General features: G+C 38.1%; 1 protein-coding gene across 1 annotated transcript in view; it reads left to right on the top strand.

The window, feature by feature from the left end:
• The window catches only part of dchs1b (dachsous cadherin-related 1b), a 95,823-nt gene extending 72,942 nt beyond the window's left edge, over positions 1–22,881 (top strand). The window contains exons 4-21 of the mRNA XM_042732587.1: positions 623–854; positions 1,698–1,934; positions 3,535–4,581; positions 5,450–5,637; positions 5,877–5,973; positions 6,175–6,332; positions 9,281–10,130; positions 12,264–12,503; positions 13,336–13,461; positions 13,778–13,987; positions 14,208–15,074; positions 15,930–16,043; positions 16,157–16,368; positions 16,741–16,892; positions 17,272–17,402; positions 17,515–17,801; positions 18,053–18,194; positions 18,521–22,881. Of these exons, the coding sequence (XP_042588521.1) occupies positions 623–854; positions 1,698–1,934; positions 3,535–4,581; positions 5,450–5,637; positions 5,877–5,973; positions 6,175–6,332; positions 9,281–10,130; positions 12,264–12,503; positions 13,336–13,461; positions 13,778–13,987; positions 14,208–15,074; positions 15,930–16,043; positions 16,157–16,368; positions 16,741–16,892; positions 17,272–17,402; positions 17,515–17,801; positions 18,053–18,194; positions 18,521–21,138 (7,908 nt within the window). The 3' untranslated portion in view covers positions 21,139–22,881. The remainder of the gene's footprint in view (positions 1–622; positions 855–1,697; positions 1,935–3,534; positions 4,582–5,449; positions 5,638–5,876; positions 5,974–6,174; positions 6,333–9,280; positions 10,131–12,263; positions 12,504–13,335; positions 13,462–13,777; positions 13,988–14,207; positions 15,075–15,929; positions 16,044–16,156; positions 16,369–16,740; positions 16,893–17,271; positions 17,403–17,514; positions 17,802–18,052; positions 18,195–18,520) is intronic.
• The last annotated feature ends 2,459 nt before the right edge of the window (positions 22,882–25,340 follow it).

The raw sequence follows: 25,340 nt of genomic DNA, 5'->3' as shown, positions 1-25,340 counted from the left end.
GGGCTCCAAAAGTGTGAGACCACTTGGCAAAATTGTTGGTCATTAATACATTTAATATGCTTTTTAAGTGTTTGAGAAACCTGTTTCATTTGGAAATTTATACACTGCAGCTTTAAGAGCTGAAAACCCTTTAAAACTCAATTCCGAAGCATAAAGGTTGATTTAAAAAAAAAACACCATTACTTCTATCGTGTAGCACCTAGATGCCCAGTCACATGCCCTACTCAATCCTGTCTTCACTTAGTTGCCAGTAACAACAATCATGAGCTGTTGTAAATGAAAAGGCAATAAAGCACAGTGTCCCAGGGGCACACTGCTGTACATACACACACACTCACGCTATTTCCCTTTATAAGCTGCTAGCAGTGGCCCGCTTTGTTTCCCATTTCAATTATTAATGCAGCCATAAAATGCTGGCTGTGATGAGCGAACAGCCCACTACACAGCATACTACAGCTCACTGGCCCCCCATAACCTGGAAAGGCAATTATATGCCACTGTGAGGTTTTCTTCTGCATTATTACACACCAGAAATCATCCAGATAGATTAGACAGTAGTGGGACAGTATCTACAGTCCTGTCGTCGTTATCATCAGTAATATGATATGATCTTTTCCCGCAGGGAGGCCTTACATCCTCGGCCTCTGTGAAGGTGTCACTGGTGGACATTAATGACAACAGGCCGACATTCTACCCTGTGAACTACGCCGTCAGCTTAAGCACACAGAGCATGCCCGGGACCTCCGTTGTCAGGGTAACGGCCCACGACCCAGATGCTGGTGCAAATGGTAAAGTGACATATCACACTGTGCCTGATGGAGGATCCAATTTCTTTACCCTCAACAAAGACACAGGTATTTAAATCAATTAAACTATTAAATGATTATATATAGATAGATAGATACTATTGTAGTTTTGGTCATATTTTTGTGCTCGTCTTTTTTTATTAGTTTTTGTTTTGTTTTTTTTGCTTCTAAATATTTATATACAGAATAGTGTATATACATGTATATAGTTTTTACAGATTTTTATTTTAGTTATAGTTTTTATTAGTTTTATTTTTATTTTAGTTATTTTAGTACATCAAGTAGAACTAAATAAAATTAAGAAATGATTCAACTAAGTGAAAAAAAAAATTTTTGCTTTATGTTTATATATTATATAGATTATGTTTATGCATTTTATGTTATGTTATGTTTATATATTTTATACATGATTTTATATATTTCTTTATTTTAATTTAAGCTGCATTTATGTCTTTATGTATTTTATTTTATTGTTAGATATTTTATTTTATTCTATCTATCTACATACAAACATACATGCATACATATAAGATAAATTGATGTGACGTTTATATAAAATTTATATAAAACTTTTATATTAATTAATATATTTAGTACCTAATCATAAATATACACATACTTCAGGCTTAATCGTATATCACCCCCAAATTTTGCTCATCCGTATCCTCATCTTTAATTTTCACAGTCTTCAGGCTTAATCGTATATTTGACTTTGAAAAGCTCTTATGACTTTCTTTAAGGAACAATAAATATTATGAGCAAATTTGCCCCAGGTTGAAAAAAGGCTGAGCAAATTTGCTCATCCGTATCCTCATCTTTAATTTTCACAGTCTTCAGGCTTAATCGTATATCTCGTTTAATTCCATTCCCACTATATTTTTTGTCTGTTAGGTGTGATCTCTCTGTCACGCTCGCTGCATGGAAAGGCCAACTCTGTCATCACCATGGTGATCACAGCACGGGACGGAGGCGGTCTCACAGCACCTGTCAATGCTAGAGTGAACATCAGCGTTGTGGCCGGCTCAGTGGCGCCTCCGGTGTTCGAGCAGACGCAGTACTTCTTCACCGTGTCTGAGGACGTGCTCCGGGGTACTGAGGTTGGCGTAGTGAGGGCCAGCGGCAGGAATGGTTAGTTTCAGCTTTTTCCATGTTACGTCTTCTTGGAATTACCATTATATTGTCTAAAAATAAACTAAAATAAGTAGCCATGTGTTGCTGCATACTTTCGCATAGCTCTGCTAACCTCAGTGCTACGGCTCTCTGAGGCTGTGAGACAGTCAAGGGTGCTGAAAAGCCTGATAGGGAATATTTTCACTCTCGCTGAGCCAGTTGTGCAAATAGAGCAGCAGCTGCAGAGTGAACCTCATTAAACAGGCACATCCATCACTGATTCCACTCTACCTCATGTTGCTGGAAATTATTATTTGTTGATGTATATTCTCTGATAGCACAGACATATCGTAGGGATGTTTAATGAAAAATAATGGGCAATTCTATAGGATGTACCTGTCTGTACTAGGAAAGCACTGATATTACAATTCTGGCTGATACTGATAAGCCGATAATTACATTCAAGTATGGCTGATAACTAATAAATGGCCATTATTAACAATTGATAGTATTTTATCTAAATAAATTTTAACTAAAACACTCATGTCATTAAAGTTATTAAAGTGATTTTAGGCAACACACCATTATAATGTACAATATGAAAAATGTAAATGTTGAGTTTTGCTAAAGACTTATGGTGTTTTTTTATTACTTTAATAATTAGGGAATAAGTAAATAATAATTGGGGAAATGTGAAAATAGCGAATATAGGCATGCTCAATTAAGTACCAATAAAACATGATATATATCCAATATAATCTGATATAATAATTTTTTTAAGAAATGAATATTATTTCATTCTGCAAGGATGCATAAAAGATTAATTAAAGAATCTTGAAAAATGTTTTCGAGTTTTTTGCAGTTTGCAGTTTTTGCAAAAATATTAAATAGCAGTTAACGATTTTCAACATTGATAATAAAAAGAAATGTTTCTTGAGCAGCAAATAAGTACATTAGAAAGACACTGAAGACTGCAGTAATGACTGTTGAAAATGCAACAAAAGAATGAATTACATTTTAAAATATGTTACAATAGAAAGCAGTTTAAATTATGGTAAAATTTCACAATGTGTTTAATCAAATAAATGCAGCCTTGATGAGCATAATTTAAAAATTTGTGTTTTTAATAGTGCATCCAAAATAAAAGTTTGTGTTTACATAATATGTGTGTGTACTGTGTATATATAAATATACATAAATAAATATCAATATTAAAGAAATATATGTAATATATAGTTATAATTTTACATAACATAAATAATACATAAATATGAATATAGTATATGTACATGTACATATTACTTAAATATACTGTATACATATATATGTGTGTGTATTTATTTATACATGTAAATATACACAGTACACACACACATATATAATGTGAATACAAACGTTTATTTTGGATGTGATTAATCATGAATAATCGATTTTTTTCAGCACTAGTTTATAACCAAATAGTTGCAGGTTTGGATGACTCGAGGGATGATCCATGAATCACTACCTTGTGTTTCTTCAAGAAACTGTCCTTGTAATAAGTTTAGAAAGTCACTTTAGATTAAATCATCTGCTAAATCACTGCTTATAAATCTTTTCCCATCTCTCTCTCTCGCTCCAGGAGTCTCTAAGGATGTCACCTACGCTATCTCTGCTGGGGATCCAGATGGCTATTTCATGGTCGATCCAGAAACTGGAGCGCTCAGAACAAGCCTTCCTTTGGACCACGAGTCACGACCCTTTTTCGACTTGGAAGTTCAAGCACGCAGCGGTTCCCCTCCAGCTTTTGGAGAGACTCGTGTTCGGGTCACCATTGCAGATGTGAACGATAACGCCCCCATATTTTCCCCATCATCCTCTGAGTCTCTGCTCCTACCAGAAGCCACAAAAATGGGTACCGTGGTGTACCGCGTGCAGGCGGAGGACCGCGACTCTGGCCCTAACGGACAGCTGAGCTTTGACCTGATGTCGGCCGGAGGGCAGCGCACGTTTGGGGTGGAGCGCAGCAGTGGGGAAATCCGGCTAATTGGGAGTCTGTCGTACGACAGCGTACCTCGCTACGACCTTCAAGTGATCGCGAAAGACAGCGGCGCGCCTCAGCTCAGCGCTACGTTCAGCCTGGTGGTCCACATCCAGGCGGAGAACGACCAGGGTCCTGTGTTTGACACGATGACGTACCGTGTGGAGCTGAAGGAGAACACACCACTCAACACCAACTTCTTACAGGTCCGGGCACTCAGTAGAGACCCCAATGGAAATGGAGGGACGTCCAAAGGCTCCACACCAGCTTCCACACTGGCATACCGGCTCCGGCCTGATGGGGACGCGGCAGGCTTTGGGATTGCCCCGGACAGTGGATGGCTGTTTGTTAAGAGTGCTTTGGACCGTGAGGCCAAGGATATCTACCTGTTAACTGTGCTTGCCACTTACGGAAGCGGTCAGATGGGGAAGACCGGCAGCGCGACAGTGAGAGTTTCCGTCACGGATGAGAATGATAATTCTCCTCGTTTCTCTCAGGAGAGGGTGTTCTTGGCAGTGAGAGAGAACTTGCCTGCGGGAACTGGTTTCGGGAGGGTGTCTGCTACCGACCGCGACGCTGGTCTCAACAGCCGCCTTACGTACAGATTACTCCACACGGATCGCTACTTCCAAATCAATTCCCACACTGGTGAGCTGGAACACAATCCGAATCTGCAAAGACATTTGTTATTTATACATTTAGGAAATGTTTTAGATGAGGGATTTTCAAGCTTTTTGATAGCAAATTTGTTTCCTAAAAAGGCAGCTATTTATAGTGTGAGACCCATTTATTGTCTGAAAAATTATTTTTTTCTACCCACTGTTAAAAGTACTGTTAAATGTAATTCCTCTGTAGAAAAACAAAACTATGCCTATCAATAAACTAAAATAATCACAATTATTATATCCAACAGGAAAGATTCCAGTTTTAGAAAGCAGAAAGAAACAGTTTTGTTTTTTCGTTTTGTTTTGTTTATTGTTTGTTTTTTGTTTATTACCTTCTGGGCATGGTTGAAAAGCCCTCTGTATACTCTAAACCTTTGACCATCAACTCAGTGCAACTAAGGTATTCAAAAATCAAGTATTATTTTAGTATTATTTACATACTGTATACTCTTATTGTTTAAAATTAGATAAAATTAGATTTTATTTTATATTTTGAGGTTTTCAGTTATTTTGTAATATGCTTTTGTCATTTTTATTTTTAGCATTTAATTGTTGATTTTTCGTATTTCTATTTAGATTTTTTTTTTTTTAATTTTAGTACTTCAAACTAATTTTAGTTCAGTTTTATTTCAGTTAGCTGCAAAGACTATTTTTTTTTCTAATATTTATATTTATAAATACTATAATATAATAATATAATCTATATATTTATTTCAGCTTTATAAGAAAATGTTTTTTAAATTATTTTAGATTAGATTTGTATCATTTTATTTTGTACAAAAACTACACTAAAAATCAATTGCAGCATTCTAGACTGAGTATTCTGACTGACTCAAACATTTCACATGTAGGTGAAATCAGTACCAGAGCGGCTCTGGACCGTGAGCATCAGTCCAGTTATCAGCTCATCGTGGTGGTTCAGGATGGTGGTACTCCTCCACGCAGTGCCACTGGAACAGCCCATATCACAGTGCTGGATGAGAACGACAACGCGCCAGCATTCAGCCACACACAGCCTGGCAGGGAGATTCTCATTCAGGCAAGAAACAGACTGGCACAGACTATATTTAAAGCCTTAACTCAGTGTGTCATAACATAGGTGCTTGTGTTTATTAAAGCACAGTTCACACATCATAAAAACATCATTACGTCTGTACATAATATCTTTCAAAAATTGTTTATGTGACCTTGGATTTGTTCCCGCTCTTGAAGTTGTTTGTATCAAGTAGAAAAGCAGCCAGACTGTGTTGTTTAAAAAACTTGCTTGATGTTTTCCAGGTTCAGGAGGGTCTTCCTGCCGGTTCTTTATTAGGAACTCTACACGCCAAAGACCCAGATGAGGGAGAGAATGGCACTATTTTCTACTCATTATCAGGTAAGCAAAAGTCTAAAATATATATATAGAATAATTTTTGGGTCTTCTTATTGCCAGAGGATGTTATTGCAAAAAGGTATAACTGCAAAACATAAACATATGTCCTTACAGTTATCTTTGTGCCCAATGTGATGTATTGTATGGATAATTATGCTACCATATTTGTCTATATTTATGCTTCCATTTGTCCTTGCTTTTTAGGCTCCAGAGCGGAACGTTTCTCCTTGAACCCAAACACCGGAGAGCTGCGTTCCTCGTCCCCCCTGAGGCGAGCTGAAAAAGCAGAGTACAGCTTCACCGTCACTGCCGCAGACCGTGGAGCTCCGTCTCAGAGCTCTTCAGCTGCCTTACTCATACAGGTGAGATTATCCAGGACCATATTAAAACGTAACTTTTTGTGTTACAAGCAAGGTAAGTATGTCAGACCCATGGCCTAGTGGTTAGGATCCATGATGGAATTGGGTGCTCATGCAGGTGATGCAGGTTTGAATCTGGCTTGCGTCATTCCACAATCCCTCCCTCTCCCTCATAATCAAAAAATCCTTTTTAGAGTCTCTATAGTTAAAAACTAAGCAAGGCCAATAGCTCACCAGGTTGCCATATTGACGACACAAACAGGAACGAGCGCACTTGACGATGAACGAAATGAAATATGCTGCGTTTTCTGCCAACTGGCAAAAAAAAATATATCGAAATACAATTGGGTGAACTGGCAGTGAGCGGATTTCACAAACCAAAACAAACACCGTCATTCCGGCCTGGACCACACATTTTCAAAGGAGAATAACCATTGTTTTATCAGATAAACAAATATGTTAACTTAGCATGTTTCTTAAATATCTGCAAACAGATTATGGTATTTTTATGCTTTAGTAGAGTCAAAATCAATATTTGTGTAGCATTAAGCATCAATTAAATTAAATTAAATTAAATTAAATTAAATTAAATTAAATTAAATTAAATTAAATTAAATTAAATTAAATTAAATTAAATTAAATTAAATTAAATTTGTTATTTTTCGTTTTTTTATTATTATTTTATACTCAAACTTTTTACCTGAAACTGAGTGTCTTCAAAAATTAACAATGTTTTTATATATTATAGTATATTATTATATAATTATATCATAATATCATTATAGTATATTATCATATACTATTTAGCGTATATATACTATTAAAGTCGTATTTATAAATATTTTAGAATTAGCTTTTATTTTTATATTTTCAGTTTTCAGTTAAATTAGTTTTTTTTTAGTTTAAAAAGTCATTTTGTTATGTGTTTGGCATTATTTTATTATTTGTATTTTTCATTTTATTTATACTCAAACTTTTGACATGAAACTGATTGTAACTAAAGTCTTCAAAAAAGACTTATTTTATTTAATTTAATTTTATTTCATTTCATTTTTTATTCTATTCTATTCTATTCTATTCTATTCTATTCTATTCTATTCTATTCTATTCTATTCTATTCTGCCTGTGGAAAACATTCAGAGAATTATTGTGTGTGGTTTCCAATTAGGTGCCTGTAGTGTTTTTAGCATGCTTTGCCGGGTTAGTTCAAGTCAAAAGACTGCCCTTAATTATTATTTTTTTAGTTAATCTGCCAAAATCTTCAAATCCTGCTGCGTGAGCACCAATACAGACAAGTCGTCTTTCACTGGGCCAAATGATCATCATTCTTACAGTCCCCTGATCTGTGGTATCATTATTCAAGCAGGGAAATGAGCTGTGACCCAGAGGCCAGCTCCTATCTATGCAAACACAAACACCTCAAAACTTCCAGGATTATTTCCTGCTCCAGAGGAACATACTGTAAAACAAAACTCTGTATTAATCCCAATGCTCAGCATGGAACTGCGTGAATCAGACATGTCAAACTATATCTTTGACAATAGGATAATTTTCATGGCTTTTCATTCCAACGTCAAAGAATACATATTCTGAAGAGTTTGTTCTCTACAGAATGATTCTCGCCAGTTCTCTTTTGTAACGAAATATCTTTAGTGCTTTTACAGATGTGATTTCAAAAAGGGAATTGGAGGCTAATTGTAGAGTGTGCGGTTGCATGTGATTTCTGTTCTCCCTGTTTGTATGGGGAAGATGAGAGTGAGGGAGCAGTGGAGTGAGAGAGAGACGGAGGGAGAATTCACCTTTGAATCAAGTGTTCCCAGATGGCTCTGATGAGGCCCAGCTGTGGTTCCCCATGATCAAACGGAAAGCTGCAAACCTCAGTAGCGCTAACGCCGATATGCTCGCACCACAGAACCTTGCACCGTAGCAATCTCAAGATAATATTTTACATACCATCAGTAATGCCAGCTTCATTTTGAAAGTCCAGGGTATTTTGCACCTAAAAGAGAGCCCAGGAATGGATCAGCGTCAATCCTTCTGTTGCTTTCCTTCCTGTGATCCAGTATGCATATAGTGTTTTGTTTTTTCCATGGGGATATTAGTATGAAAGGCTGCACCTGTCAACCATTTTCCAGCTTTTACTGTACTTCAGGGACTTGGGAAATGATATCACGGACCTTTAATGTGGCAGGTTCACTCCATTTTATTCTTAAATGTCACATGATCCTTCAGAAATCATTCTAATATACTGAAATGGAGCCAAATTTACTAAGAGCTTGCACAAACCGTCTTTTGGCATTAAAATAGTACTGTCAGGATTTAATAAACGCACAGTAAAGAATTAGCACAGAAAAGGCGTGGACAGTTATTTTTGTGCCTGACCTTATCGAATATGCATTTGTAGGAGTTTCCCTTTCAGACACAAAATTTATGGGAGGAGAGTATTAAAATGACTCACGCAACGCGATTTACTAAAGTTTGCACTCGTCAAGTTACTGGTATTTGTGCCATTATTTATGAAGCAGGCGGTATTTTGTGCTGCTCTTAGTAGATTGCGCTGGTCATTATTGAAATGATCTGGCTGCGTCTGTGTTCTTTAATGTGCACATTGATAGTAAATCACCCGCAGAAATTTCCCCTCCCATCGCACTTTTATGGAATTGTGCTCTAACTCTAATTTGTCCTGTTTAGTAAATCTGGCCCTTGGTCTCAAGAAACATTTCTTATTATTATCAATGTCGAAAACAGTTGTGCTGCTTAAAATTTTGTGTTAAAATGATTCTTTGATGCATTTATTTGAAGTAGAAATCTTCTCTAACATTATTATAAATGTCTTTACTGACACTTTTTGTCAGTTGTTTGGAAAGTTTCACAGTTCAAGGAGGTGTTTTGTAAAATATCCAAGTTGAGTTTAAAATATAACTAACATGTGAAATTTTCCCAATCTGTAGGTAATTGGCTCAACAAGGACTCCTCCAAAACCCAACACCCTATCCATGATGCTCAACTCCGTGGAGGGAGCCAAGCCTGGTTCTGTTATTGGCTCAGTTAGATCACATGACCAGCGTGAAGTGACCTCAAATGGTCAGGTGACCTACCTTGTAGTGGGAGGCACAGATCATGAAGGAACCTTTATGGTTGACCGTCTCACAGGAGATGTGTACTTGGCTAGAGAGCTGGACTATGAAAAAGGTTCACGGTATACTCTCCAGATCGAGGTAGACGATCTCTCCAAGACCTATCCAAGCATTCACATGGTTCAGTTGGAAATCAATGTGCAAGACAGTAATGACCACGCACCAGAGTTTCCAGAAGATCCAGTCACCATTGTTATTCCTGAGAACATACAAGCCGGTTCCTCCATTTACACCTTTCAGGCGACTGATAAAGATGGCAGTGGACCCAACAGCGAGATACGTTATTCTATCCAACAGCGGTGGCCTGACATCCCAGACCTTTTTAGTCTTGATCCTGTCACAGGAGTCTTAAAACTGGGCCGAGAGCTGGACCATGAGGAGACCTCCAGCCTGTTCCTGGTGGTCCATGCCACGGATTCAGCCTCAGATCCCAATCAGAGACTCTGGGGATCGGTGACGGCTCGAGTGTTTGTCACTGATGAGAATGACAACGCTCCAATCTTTAGCTCCCCGACTGCTGTTAGTGTGATGGAGGACCAGCCGGTGGGCTTCGTGCTGCTTTACGTCATAGCCCGGGATGCAGACCAAGGTGAAAACGGCCGAGTGTCCTACAGGATCCAGTCAGGAAACACAGCGGGGCGGTTCGGCCTCAGCCTGAACAGTGGTAAGACTCATTACTTCGCTCTATTTGAAAAACATCTCTTTCTCACACCACGCTGCTTTATGGGCCGTTCACTCAAATCCAGAAGCAATTTAGCAGAACGGATCATTTTCTTGAACGGTTCTTCATGGGAATGCAGTTTTATTTTGGCCCGTCAACCATACCTCTTTGATTTGGTGCTGGAAGTATGCATTTATTAGTTTGAAATTTCTCCCATTATTCAAGAAGACGTCCATTTATAGCTCACGCAAAATTAGATTAAATAGACAAAGTCACCTAAACGATTTTCCTTCCATCATTGTCGAATGGTTTATGATTTAGGTTAGTGTTTTATTTCTGTTCTAAATCAGCCGTATACTATATACTATACATATTAAGGTTGGTTTAAAGCACACGATAAAGTCACAGCTGATATTAGCCAGACACTGAGGAGAAAGTCTTCAAACTCTTTGGACACTTTAAGTAGGAGGTCTAGAGACGGACGTTAAGCACAAAACCAGAGCTACTGTACTCAGAAGCAGAAGCCAGCTCAAACATCTCAATGATGTGTTTAAAGCTAGAGTGTGTTTGGTGGACTATAAATAAAAAAAGGAGGCCGCACACAGACTTCTCACAAAGACACAATAATATTTCGCAGTCAGCAAGCAGTCAGGCTGCCATATCGACCGCAGGGGTGTGTTTATCCAGAGTGACCCTGGCCTGGGGTCTTGCTGATGACAGCATTGTAGAGAGGTATAGCTGGAAAGGTTCAAAATGGATCAATGACAACAACTTTCTGCGCTGGTCTTCATACCATACAGTCAGCAAAAAGCTTCATTCTCAAATTCCATATAGAGAGTGGAGGAGCTAAACTGAGGAGAAAAACAGGATGAATAAAGCTAAAATGAATGTCGGACTATAGTTATGGATATTGTGTTTGACTTCTATGTTGTATGAGCAATTTTATGTTCACATAGGGCCAGCAAAGATAAATTAGCCCCTGAAGCATGGATGAATGAATGAATTAATTAATTAATTTTATGATAAATAAACGAAAAACTTCTAATATATATAGAGAACGGTAGCACCCCCATTATTCTCAGTGGCATTTTCTGAGCTGGCACATGTATTATTATATTATATTAAATATTATAAATAATCTGTGTAAATAATAAATCAAATATGAAGTTGAACTAAATGTACTAAAACAGAAATCAAAATAAATTAAAGCTAAATAGAAATAATAAAAAAACCTAATAAAAATGACAAGCAAATCGCAAAATTAAATCGTAAAAAATCTGCATTTATAATATTTTTTATATATTCTATTCTATTCTATTATAAAGATGAATCTTAAACTAAAATGAAAATTAGAATTAGTTGCCAAGTTGAAGTAATTTACTAAAACCAAAACAGAAATAAAAATAAATAAAAATTAATAGAAATATTTAAATAATAATTATGATAAAAACATGCAACAAACTAAAACTATTTTTTGCATTAATATAAATGTTATATATTATATTATATTCAATATATATATATATATATAATATATATATATATATATATATAATATATATATATATATATATATATATAATTTTTTTTTTTTTTTTTTTTTTTTTTTTTTTTTTTGCAATTTATGTTCCTTGATTGAAATATATTGACTGCTTTTAAGTGGCCATTAATGGAGAAACATACTTTTAATCCACAGAATAGTGTACAGTAGTTAAAGCATCCTAAGCTAACTGCGTTAGCTAACCTGCCAGCTAACTTTGTCCCCCTGGGTAATACCATGTTTTTTTTAAATAATGTACTGGTAATATCATGGTATCATTCAATATTATGCTGTATACCGTCAATATGGTACTTTTTCTAAAGGTGAAACTCAGTAGTATTTGTTGTGGTGGGATATAGTTTAAGTCACATATGAACTTCTAACCTTAGCAGAGCAACAGACTTGTCCAGCCACATTCAAGAAGAGCTTTATGATGGTGTCTGGCATGTGTGTACATAATGAAATATTAGAAATATGCATAGTATAAAACAGAACAGCTCCCTGACCTCGGTCACGCGTCTTCAGCCACAGGGCAAATGATCAGGAGGCCACCTGCAGCAGATTTACAGATGTTTTTCTCTTCCCCTCTTCTCCAGGCTCTCTCTCCATCCTCAAACCTCTGGATCGTGAGGAACAGGAGAGCTACAACCTCACCATTGTCGCTGAGGATCATGGGATACCCCAGCATTCCACCACTCAGGTGCTGTCTATTCAGGTGATTGATGTGAATGATGAAGCACCATGGTTTGAAAACAGTGACTTTGAAGCCCAAATCAGAGAGAACCAGCCAGCAGGAACAAGCATACTGAAGGTCTCAGCCTCAGACCGGGATCATGGTGAGTTGATTAATTCCTACAATAATCCATGTTAAATATGCCTTTACTTCTGAAAAGAATCGCCTACATTTCGGGGTATTCCAACCTTTTAGATGTTCATGACCTGTGTCTAAAAACTTCACCATCTGGTTAAAGCAGTTTTATGTTGTGTTGTGGTGAAGGCAGTGTTTTTTTAACGCTTCCTGAGGAGGGTTTGTGGGACTCATTCTCAGCCCCCTGGGCTCAGTGAGAGAGTATGAAGGAGAGACTGTAAAGACATTCTTCAGGAAGCTTTAATTGAGTAAGCAGGTGCTCGTGCCAAAGCTCGCTGACTTTGCACGCAATCTGGCACCCGTATGTCTTTGGTCCACACTTAACACTTGTGTGGACCACGACTCAGCGGCTGAATCAGCAAAATGAACTACTAATGAAACCAGTATTAAATCCAAGATGAAAAGGTTTGAACCTGGATATTTTATGACATGTTACTTCTGTTTTAATTCAAATCAGGTTGTTCACAAACACCAACTTCCTTTTCACCTTCTAACTCAGAATAGAGGGGCAGACTGCCGTACATTTACTCTGTATTTTCAACAAAAAAATATGTGTCCCAAAATGCAATGCATCTGTTTTGACGTACAATTTTCAGTGTGAAACCATAGGTAATAATACCAACCAAGACTTTTGACATGTTATGTAAATAATATATTTAGGTAAATTATTTATATAGATTTTAATAATTAATTTTATAATTTTTTTTTTTTTTTTTTTGTAATTTATTTGTAGTAACTGGATGCCACTCATGTTCAACATATGTGCAGGATTATTAATTATATTTCTATTTTTGTTACAGGAACTAATGGGTTGGTGACTTACGGTGGTGTGACAGAGGATGGATTCACAATTAATCCTGAGACGGGTGTGATATCAGTCACTCAGGTTCTAGATAGGGAACTTCAAGAGCACTATACTGTAACAGGTATTAGCTTTTATATTTTTTCAATTATTTTTTATTTCATTTTTATAATTTAATATATTTAATTTTTAGTTAACTTGTTTTGTGATTTTATAATTGTTATATATATATATATATATTTATATATTTATATATATATATATATATATATATATATATATATATATATTATAACACACACACACATTATATTATTATATATATACACACACACACACACACACACACACACACACACACACATTATTTTATGTAATTATAATTTATTATTAAACTGCATTTAATAATCCTCTTTTTATCTTTTTTGTCTATGTAATAGTGTATGCAAAGGATGGAGGCATACCCCCTAACTTTGCCAAGGCTAAAGTGCACATCACAGTGCTGGATGTGAATGATAATTCTCCTGCTTTCGGGTGGCAGCATTATAGCCTGGAAGTGCCTGAGAACCAAGAGCCTGTGGAGCTGTTCACCCTCAAAGCCACAGACCTGGACACTGGAGAGAGTGGACGACTGGAATATAAGATCACTGGTAAAACAGTTTTGATTTTTAGATTTTTTGTAAAGAGGAACATGTAGAAGAACTTCTACAACCAGAGTCTATAAGTTAAAAAAAACATACTGCATTTTGAATTCTATGTGGGCAAGGCACTTTACTGTTTTTCTTCACATTGCAGGCTTGTTTCCTATAAAAAGAAGATTCATTCTGCTTGATTGTTAACAAATGTTGTGTCTGTGTGTGGCAATTCTAGCTGGTGACCCAGATGGTGACTTTCGACTTGATGGTTTCTCTGGAGCTCTGTCTACCACAAGACCTCTGGACCGAGAGCGGAAGAACAGTTATTCTTTAAAAGTGGTGGTCCAGGATCACGGCAGCCCGTCTCTGAGCAGCACAGCCACTGTGGAGATCTCAGTTCTTGATGTAAACGACAACAGCCCTAAGTTTGGAAGCAGTAGCTACACCGTCGATGTCTCAGAAGATGCTGCTGTAGGTTTGTTGGTGTTGGATGCGACAGCCACAGACATGGATGAAGGTGAAAATGGTCAGATCTTATACTTCCTTAGCCAAGAGGCCAAAGGTGCATTCACAGTACATCCAGACACGGGAAAGATCACAACCACAGCACTCCTGGACCGAGAGAAAAGAGCTTCTTACATCTTCCAAGTGTATGCAGTTGATCTATCACCCGCCGCTCCCCGCAACACCACAGCCCAGGTGACAATTTCCATCCTGGACGTCAACGACAATGCACCATTCTTCATCCAGGACCCACTGATTATCAACGTGTCCAGTGGAAGTGTGTCCACGCATCAGGTGGTGGCCACCATGAGAGCAGAAGATAAGGATTTTGGAGCCAATGGTTCAGTGTTCTACCGGTTTGCAATGCCAGTCAGAGGATTCGCTATTAACTCACTAACAGGGGAGATCCAGACCACCGAGAAGCTCCAGACCCTGACGCAAACCCAGCGCACCCTCATAGTGGAGGCGATGGACCAGGGCACTCCTCCCCAGTCTTCTCTAGGAGTGGTGATCGTCTATGTGAAGGAGCAAGATTACAAGGGCATTCGATTCTCTCGCACTGCCAGAGATGTTACAATACAGGAGAATGCAGCTAAAGGTAGAAAAAAGAAATAGTCATCATTCATTAAAATAAAAATAATTTTTGCTGTTGTTTTAGCTGACATCATTACAGCCAAGCACATTTATGACAGGGGGAAAAAAGTTAATCAACCTATTTTAGATAATTACATTTGTAAAAAAAAAAAAAAAAAAAAAAAAATAATAATAATAATAATTACACTATTATAAAAAAAAAATATTAAAAAATAAAATAAAACCTTTTATGCAACTTTTTGATATATTTTTATAATAATAATAATAATAATACTTTATAATTATTTAAAGATAAATTAATTCCAGTTAGAATTAATGTAATACAGATTATGACAATAAGTGCAAACAACAAATTTGAAAAACGAATTTTACAATTGGGTCATATAGAGATGATATTTTTTATGATCCGATCAATTCCAGTTGGATAATTTTACCCTACTTTTTTAATTACTTAATTTTTTTTCATATCCTGTTTCAACAAAACACATTTCAAGTTTCTATAAACAAAATGGGTCGCAAGTTTCACTTCATGTTGACTTTAAGTGCAAACAAGTATCAACTTTCATTAAATGACATGTAGAAAACCTTCTCACAATACATTGCACAAGTATACAGACCTTTTTTATTATTATTATAAATCCAAAACTAAAAGCTATTCTTTGTGGTATCTTCATTTCAAAGCACTGGCATGAGGGAGTTGAAAACTTTTGCAATGAACTGCATGATGAAACTGCAGCATTGTATTTCAGCACTCACTGGCACAGCCAGTTTTGTGAAGCACTGAAAGCCAATCCATCAAATTGTGAAAAGTGAGTGTGGCAGAGGAGTATTGAGTTTTTTTGTGTATTTTTCCCCATAGGCACTGCAGTCGCCCAGGCTCAGGCTCAATACCCTGACGGCACCCGAGACGGCATCACTTACAGCATCTTCAGTGGGAACAAATACCATTCCTTCAGCATCAGCTCTAGTACAGGTCAGATGGGAACCCGTGAAATGTGAAAACAACTTGATTTTGACCAGATGCATGCATAAACTATTAATTTTGCCTAGCTGACCTACTTCACTGCATCATTGGTGCTTTCATAGGTGAAATCTGGGTACAGAGCTCAAATGGCCTGGATTTTGAGGACACTCCAAGACTCCGTCTAGTGGTGAAGGCTGAAACTACATCCTCAAGCTCCTTTATGGCTGTCAACCTGATTCTTCAGGATGTCAATGACAATCTACCCCGATTCCAGCTGCAGAACTATGTGGCTTATATGCATGAAGCACAGGGCTATGACTTTCCCATCATTCAGGCAAGGGGTCTCTTATTTTTCTGGTATTTCTAAAAGGTCAAAGGTAATTGAAAACATATTGGGAAAAGTATTAAAACAAAAAAGTTCTACAGATAACTGTGTTTTGCATAGTTTTTCCATACTAGCAGGAGAGCTGAGAAAATATACCCTTGAAAACTGTATTATTTTTGTTAACCATATAAAGCATTAAATTATTTACCTGTTTTTCTGCATCTGTTTCTGACTTCACGTCAGTAAGTGTAAGATTTAGACCATGCATGATGTTGTAGTTCCTTATAAAGTTACCAGATACTTGTACTCAAATTTAGCATCTGGCAAGTGTTTATTTCATACCCTGCCTGTGCTTAATCAGTCTGTTTTCGAATGCATTAGGTTGTGGCTGAAGATGTTGACCAGGGTCAGAATGGTCAGGTGACTTACTCCATTGAGTCTTCGAGTCAAAGTGGCCTTTTCAAGATTGACCCTCTGACTGGCAGCATCACAACTGCAGCCATTATGGACAGAGAAATCTGGACACAGGCACAGTGAGTGTATATCATGTTTGCTCAGCCAGTGAAGTCATTGCTCTGCAGGTCTTTAATTTCCTTCTGTTCTGTGGAATGTAACTGTCCTCTCCAGCGTTATTTAGTTTGTGTGTGTGATGTGTTCAAGCCCTCGTAGTTTTTTGACCTCATGCTTTTTGTTTCTAAAATGCTCCCCAATCCCTATAAAGCTGTGTGCTTTTAATTTACTACATTTTTGGTCTGTTAGTGCTTTTGGATCGTTGTACGAAAGCTTTTTGTGAAAATAAAAGACATCTTTTTTTCTCTCTCTCAATCCCAAAAAGAAACTGAACAGAAATATTTCTCACATTATATATGTTAGGAACAATTTATCTAATTCATTTTATTTTATTTGCATCAGGCTGCTGATTAAAGCCACTGATCGTGGCAGCCCCAAATTAGTAGGCACTGCCACCATTACAGTGATTATCGTTGACCTCAATGACAACAGTCCCACCATCCCAGTGCCACGAGAAGTTAGAGTGCCAGAGAGTAAGTAAACTGACTGGTGACCTTTGACATTTTAACCTTGAAAGACATGATATCAAGCATTTTTATAATTGTACATGTATCTAAAAGTTGTGTCCTCGCTTCCCACTTGCAGACTCTCTTATCGGCACTGAGATCACCCTGGTTACTGGAAATGATGTGGATTCTGGCCCAGTGCTGTCTTACTCTTTACAGCTGGATGCTTCATCACAGGGAAAATTTGATATCCATCGTTACAATGGCCGTGTGTCTCTGACAGCACCACTGGACTTTGAGGAGAGGACATGGTACACATTGACTATTCGAGCTTCAGATTCAAAGCACCAGAGTGAAGCCAATTTGACTGTGTTAGTGGAGGACATAAATGATAATGCACCAACTTTTGCACAAGACCTATATCAGGTGATTGTTTTCTTTCTACCATTTAAAGTCTTTTAAAACAATATCTCTCTCTTATTATTGGGATTGATAAAGGTTTATCGACTGCTAAAACACATGCATTTATTCCAGGATAAATATACTTGCAGTCATTCACACCAGAGTATGCTGTTGTCATTACGTATTCAGCAGATGCTTTTATTCAAAATGACATCACTGTGGATACAGGAAAAACCATGCCAAGTAACAGCTGCTTTGTTGCTTTTGGTTTCCAGGTAACACTTCCAGAACATTCTCCATCAGGCAGTCCCATTATCACAGTAACAGCAACAGATCGAGATTCAGGAGAAAATGGAAAGGTCACTTATCGAGTGGTGTCTTCAACGAGGGATGGGTTTTACATTGATCCTAAAAATGGTATAAGCCCAGTGTTTATACTAAGCATGTTGATCATTTAGGCAGTGGCTATTTATACAATTAAAAGACTGTATATGCTATTTGTATAAAGTGTACATAGTGGTAGATAAATATGCACCAAATATAAGTAGCAACAAGCATTTTGTTTATAATAAGTGCAATTAGTAGTAGAGGCTATTTACATAAAGTTGTGTGTGGAGTTAATGAAAACCACCTCTACAAGGTCAGCTGCACTTAGTTTAAATAGCCACTGCCTCTAGTTTTACCATATAGTTTATATTTAAAGCATTAACATTGTAGTAAAAGCACTTCTCATGTCTTTATAGGTACACTTTTCATCAGACAGAAAGCAGAATTTGACCCGGAGCAGCCTTCAGTGAGTGTAGTCATCGAAGCTCGTGATGGAGGGTCTCCACCTCTGTCATCTTCTGCTACAGTCCAAGTTCAGCTGATAGACGTCAATGATAATGCCCCCATATTCCACCAGCTGGAGTACAAAGCCACAGTGTCTGAGGACCAATTATCTGGAGCCACCATCCTAACATTAGAGGCAGTAGACGGAGACCTATCTCAGGAAAACTCTGGTTTTGATTTTGCAATAGCCAGTGGGAATGTTGGAAATGCTTTCCAGATTGAGAGTAGCGTTCGTTTCATAGAGGGCCATGGCTTCCAGACGGTAGGAACCCTGATCCTAGTGGAGCGACTGGATTTTGAGGCGTTGTCACGCTATAATCTCACCATCGCAGTCTCAGATCGTGGTGTTCCCCAACGCAGCTCCAGTGTACCAGCCATCATCACAGTCACTGATGTGAATGACAACCCTCCTGTCTTTGGCAGAGCTGAGTACATAGTGTCTTTGAGTGAAGGGGCAGCTGCTGGTACAGAAATCTTGCGTGTGACTGCAACTGATCCTGATTCAGCTCCCTATGCAGAGGTCCAGTACAGCATCAGCTCTGGAGATGAGATGAAACTCTTCTCTGTGGATCAGTGGACTGGGGCACTGAGGCTTCAAAGACCTTTAGACAGAGAGAGCCGAACATCTCATGTGGTTATAGTACAAGCCTCAGATGGCCATGGTCATTTTGCCTTGGCTCCTATTAGTGTAGAGGTAAAGGACATCAATGACAACAGACCTTACTTTCCCATTGCTACATTAACAGCCAGTATTCGTGAGAACCAGCCGCCCAACTCTGCCGTGACTGTATTACATGCAATTGATTATGATACAGGTGTTTATGGACAGCTGAAGTATTATTTGATGGACCACGCAGGAATAGACCTCTTCTTGGTGGATCCAAATTCGGGAGAAGTCCGAACCAGGCAGATTTTTGATTTTGAGAAGGTGAACTCATTTAACTTCATTGCTTTGGCTGTGGATGCGGGCAACAACTCGGCTACTGTCACAGTGCAGGTCTACGTAACAGGAGAGGATGAGTATGACCCAGTTTTCACCACTTCAGACTTGTCCTTTGAGGTACCAGAAGGAGCCAAGAAAGGTCAGAGCATTGGGCAAGTACAGGCCAAAGATGAGGATGGTGGGGTGGATGGGATTGTACTCTACTCCTTCCCCAATTCCTCTCCTTACTTTGATGTGAATAAGACCACTGGTGTAATCTACCTAAAGATGGACAGCTCAGGGAGCTCAAGCGGAGGGAGTCGCTCAAAGAGGGAAACTCGCCTAATGACTATGGATGTGACTGCCCACAGCCCTCTTGACACCTCAAGAATAGCTTCCACTAAGGTCACCATTGATGTAACCAACACATCCTTTGGTCTTGCATCAGACTTTAACGTCCTCCTTGTGAGCATAATTGCTGCCTCTCTTGGAGTAATAGTCTTGTTAGTCATAATTGCTGTGGCCCTTTATCTAGTAAGATCAAAACGCAAGAAGAAAGGACAAGACACTGGGAATAGTACCCTATCTTCAGGCACAGCGTTGCAGAAGTTGGATGAGTCTAAACCCACAGGGGGTGACAGGATCTATCATCAGGCACTTCCTGGATATGCAGGTGAAGAGGAAGGAACTGGTGGAGGCTCCTATACTCGAGGAGGATCCCTAGATCCTTCCCACTCCAGTGGACGAGGATCTGCCGAAGCAGCAGAGGATGACGAAATCCGTATGATCAATGAGTACCCAAGAGTTGCAAGCATCACCTCCTCCATGCAAGAGCACATTTCCGCCAGGGGCCCTGATTCAGGTATCCAACAGGATGCGGACCAACTCTCTGATATTTCTTGTGAACCAGGACCACTTGATGCAAGCCAGTGGTTCAAAACTAAGAAACTTGGGAGCATCAGTGGGAGCCTCAGTGGTACCCTACTCTCTGGTCAGCTCCCAGTCTACAGAGACGAAGGTGGGGGCTACCTTGGAGTAGGTCGTGGGTTAAATATTTCCCACCCGAAAGATTACGCTTTCCCTGAGGATGGCAAACCCACAGTTGATGGCTCCCTCACAGCCATAGTGGCAAGTGATGAGGAACTGCGAGGCAGCTACAACTGGGACTACCTTCTCAACTGGTGCCCTCAGTTCCAACCCTTAGCCAGTGTCTTTACAGAGATTGCCAGGCTAAAAGATGAGAGCTTACCTCCCAACAATCCACGCAGACCCTTCCAACCCAAAGTTAAGACAGATCCCAAGCCAAGAATTGACCCTCCACCCCTCATTACCTCAGTGGCTCATCCGGGAGCCAAATCTGTCCCACCTAAACCTGCCATAGCACGGACGTTTCATCACTTAGCATCTCTAAGGCGTTCACCTATAAGCCACGAGGGCTCCATCTCCTCAGCAGCCATGTCTCCCAGTTTCTCCCCTTCACTGTCCCCACTTGCTGCACGGTCCCCAGCTGTCTCCCCATTTGGTGTTACTCAAGGCCCCTCAGCCTCTATCATCAGCACCACAGAGCACTCTCTGGAGCACAGTGATGAGGCTGAGATGAGGATTTAATGCTACATTGCACTCTGTTTTGTGGAGGCCATTTTGTCTTTTGATAAGACATATTAGTCGCTCTTAGCAATGTTGCATACCTGAAAAGGCAGTGGCTCAGCCATGACGGTGACGCAGGTGTCTGGTTACTAAAAGGGTAAAAACATTGTGCGGCGACATTACCCTTCTTTAGAGCCACCGCAGTATTGATGTGAAGATTTGTGTGTGGCTTTGTTTTGTCTCACTGGCTGGCCAGTGAGGCAAGATGTTGACTTCTCCTTTTGTTTTTTTCTTTCTATATTGATGACTCAAACAGCTTTGAAACTCCAGTGTTATGTTAAGTTCATCCAAAATAGCTGCTATTGTCATACTTTGTAGGCTGCAATGAGAACTTTGTAGAAACTCAAACTGATGTCATTATGTAAGTTTGTTTATGATTGGGAGTTAGTTTTATATTTTCTTTATTTTTTTATAATTTTTTTTTTTACAGTGCCACTCAGTTTCATTTACATTTTTTAAATGAAGGACTTGCCATTGCTTTGAGTGTTCTTACATTTTAGTGACATTCTTTGTATGTATATTTATATGTATACTAGCCATAATAAGTGTATTATCAGTGTATAGTGTCTAGGATCACCATACTGTATGGTTGTGAAATTTTGTGACACTTGTAATGTGAATGATTGGAAGATTGTTGTATTTTATTATTTATAAACAGAAAGGCTGAAAATGTTGAAACTTCCCGTGTTGCATAGTGTTGTATTATAGGCCTTCTGAAGTTGTATTTTGAAGTCCCTTGCCCTTTGAACTAGATCGTTAGCATCTTAGCTAATTTATTGTAAAAAAAAAAAGAAAAGATAAAAAAAACAGGGCCATACTTTTTTGGGGTCACCTGGACCTTTCGGGAAATTGGTGAAACCTCAGAGACTCTTCTCTGTGTAAATAGTTTCTTACAAAACTGCAGCTCTCTCACACTGTTTCTGTGCTGCTTTTTCTGACAATAAAAAAAGTTTTGTATTGTCTACGTAACCTATAGTTGGTTTATTGATAAATTTAGCCCATTATCTGGGATGCAGTTTATTTACCTGAAATCACTAGGAAATGGACCTTCTTTTGTAATAGGCAGTGAATGTTTTCTGCGTTAAGAAGAAATTTCAGAAGTGCCCTGCTTTTTTTCTCTCACTCAATCTCTGTGGAAAGCGATTTAAGCATTTGAATGACCTTCCAGAGCTGTTTTGCTACCTCTGGTGCATGCCTGATACCGCCACTGCCTCAAGTATAACTGGCCCCTGTTTAGCACCCAGAAAAGATGCAAGGAAAAGTGGGGCCTGGCATTATTGAAGACTGTCTAACACAATTCATCTTAAAAGTTGATAATTTTCTCACAGTATGGAAAACATCACTTTCCAAGACGACTGCCTGCATTCCGGCAGCAGTACAGTTTAAATCATCTGTACATATTTAAAAATTAAATTCCTACTGATTTCTTTTGTCAAACCTGAGTCTTCTGTCTTCCTTTCTCCAAGTTTAAATCAAAATGTGGATGGGGAGTTGCAAAGTAACTGAAGCGTAGCAAAAGGCCAATCATCTGGCTTTTAGAAAAAAGGAAACAGGAGAGGTCAGAGTCAAATTTGTCCTTCATTAAAAAGCGATTTGAGAAAATACAGTATGTTCCAAAGACCTAGACTAGAGCCGGGCCTCAGGCTGTGTATAGCCATAGACAGGGTGTGTCGATTCCCAAAATCAGTTGCAGCCATGAAGAAACTTTTCCTCAAATTTAATTTGTCCATACAAAATGAAAATAAGATGGACATTGATAATTACACACCATATAAATTAGCCGAATCAAATAGCTATGACTGATTATATTTGCTATAGTTGTGCTGTATATGTACGGCAACCACACATGCATACTAGTTATCATGTCATGTAACTTTCCAGATACAATTGGACCAAAAATACAGCATTTCCAAACAAACAAAAAAAACAAAATACTATCACCTATCATAATATACCTTTGTATCTAATTTAACAAAAGGGATAAAATATTAGTACCTTTCAAGGATACTGCACCAGTAACAAGCTTTTATACACTAAAGAAACTTTTTTTCGGACGTGAAACTGAAATGCTCTCAAGTTTTGTCTATGTTTCTACCGTATTGAGTTCTCTGATCCCCTGCTGTAAGGTTGGTGTTGGCAGAGATTCAGATCTTCTCCATCTCAGTGCTATGCCTGTCTAACTGATTTACACCATCCCAGATATCACGAAGAAACAACAGTCTCACTCGCTTGCACAGTCAGTGTCTTATAAACACTGCAATGAGTTGTGTGACCTCTGTATAAACATATTTTCTCTATCACTGATATTACTTTCAAGATGAGATTGAACCTTAGTCTGATACAGGCATTGTGATCTGTTATCAAGTCTAGTTACTATACAGTTTGTACATTTTACTGCTTTCTGCTGTTTTACATTAGGTTGTTTATTTCTTTTTGTAACATTTCAAATTCTCACTGATTTGCATGTGGAGATGTTTATCTAGCTACATATTGTCATTTAACCTTTAGTATACAGTAAATGCCTTTTACATTCAGTATAAATTAGTATAACTATCATAATCTGAATTTTTCATTTAGCTGTCATTAATCAAGGGTTTATCAAGAGCCCTGTTTTGGCATGTGCACTTTTTGGTGGATTTTGGTTTAAATAATTTATTATTATTATTATTATTATTATTATTATTATTATTATTATTATTATTATTATAAATACTATCAAAAAAATTATTAATTTTTTATTATTAAATAAAATATATTTTATTTCTCTGCACCTAAAAGGGGTTTATCAGTGATCAGGCATATGTCAAGCTTTTCTCATCGAAGATTATAGATAAAAAATAATCGTGAACATTCAACAGACAGGTCAACCTGCATTCCACTGTGACAACGTCCTCAGAAAGATACATATTCTGTCTGTGAATCCAAGAGTAAACCTCTGGTTTTGATATTAAACTGCAAAGTCGTGTGATTAATAACATGAGATAAATTTGAAAGTGATTAGTGGGCAGTTTATGCATTTTTAAGATTTATCATTTCTTAAATGCTTTGGTAGAAAAACAAGGGAAGTCTCCATAGCACCATTCAAGTTGAAAATGCACTTCAAAGAAAGATCCTGCAGTCTTACTTGGCTATTAAAACAAGTCTGCTATTCCCATCAGGTCTGTAGTAAATTGTAATGATCCCTGCATTCCTTATGGAAAAAAAAATGTCACATGTATCTTTCATTGATTAGAATTGCTCTGCAAAGTCAAAATTACTTAAGTAGAATAGAAAGCAAACGGTAAATGTCTCTATGAAATTTGAGTTATGCCAGACATATATTTGAATTACAGGACCGTAGTTTTGGCTCTTAGATCTTATCATTCTGAGATGCTATAAATTGTTCTTGAAAAGTGCCTGTAAAGTGTATCTGTTAATTAAGAGCAGATCTGGCTCAAGCAGAGGGGAGGTTTCTGCATTTTCTTAAATCAACCTCCTCTGTATTTAATTTTATTAGACTCGACTTAAAGTCACCCTCAAAATCTGTCTGAATCAGTGGGGAATGCTCAAATTTAGTCCACGACCACGAGGCTGCTACATTTGCACTTTATTTAACACTATGTTGCTTTGCACTTACAGCATGTAATCTATCCATTCCTGTCTTTCTGATTGAGGTATGTGATGTCTTCGGTTACATTGCGTGTCTGATATGCCAGGTTCATATTTGCTTTCTTGATTAATTTGTCACCTTCCTATTCACCAACCTGGAAACTCACCAAAATAAATATTATTTAATATGGTAATGGTCATGAAATATATAAATTTCCCATGGGTTAACTTGGTAGATATGTCAAAATGAGGATTTTCCTGTTTGGAGAATAAGAGAAATGGAAGAGGACTGAGAAGGGTTATGTCAACTTTATAATGCAACTGTTGTTTTTTGCTTCAGAAATTCATGCACGGTTTCACTGTTTTGTTTTTTTAAATGTAAAATTAGATTAGAACAACAGTGATGTAAGGAGTGCTTCCTCATTTAGGAGGAGATGGTTGCTGTCTTTCAGTGGTTGTGATCAATAGCGCTAACTGAGAAAAGCTGGTGCCGAGTGCCCTCTCTCAGGATCTGTGCATGAACCGGAGCTGAACGCGGAGGTGGACAAAACTATACCAGACACGGCTGATAGATC

Source organism: Cyprinus carpio, chromosome B10 (assembly GCF_018340385.1).
Source record: "Cyprinus carpio isolate SPL01 chromosome B10, ASM1834038v1, whole genome shotgun sequence".
NCBI lineage: Eukaryota > Metazoa > Chordata > Actinopteri > Cypriniformes > Cyprinidae > Cyprinus > Cyprinus carpio.
Note: the sequence above shows the minus strand (reverse complement) of the source record. Positions and strands in the feature narration are given on the sequence as shown.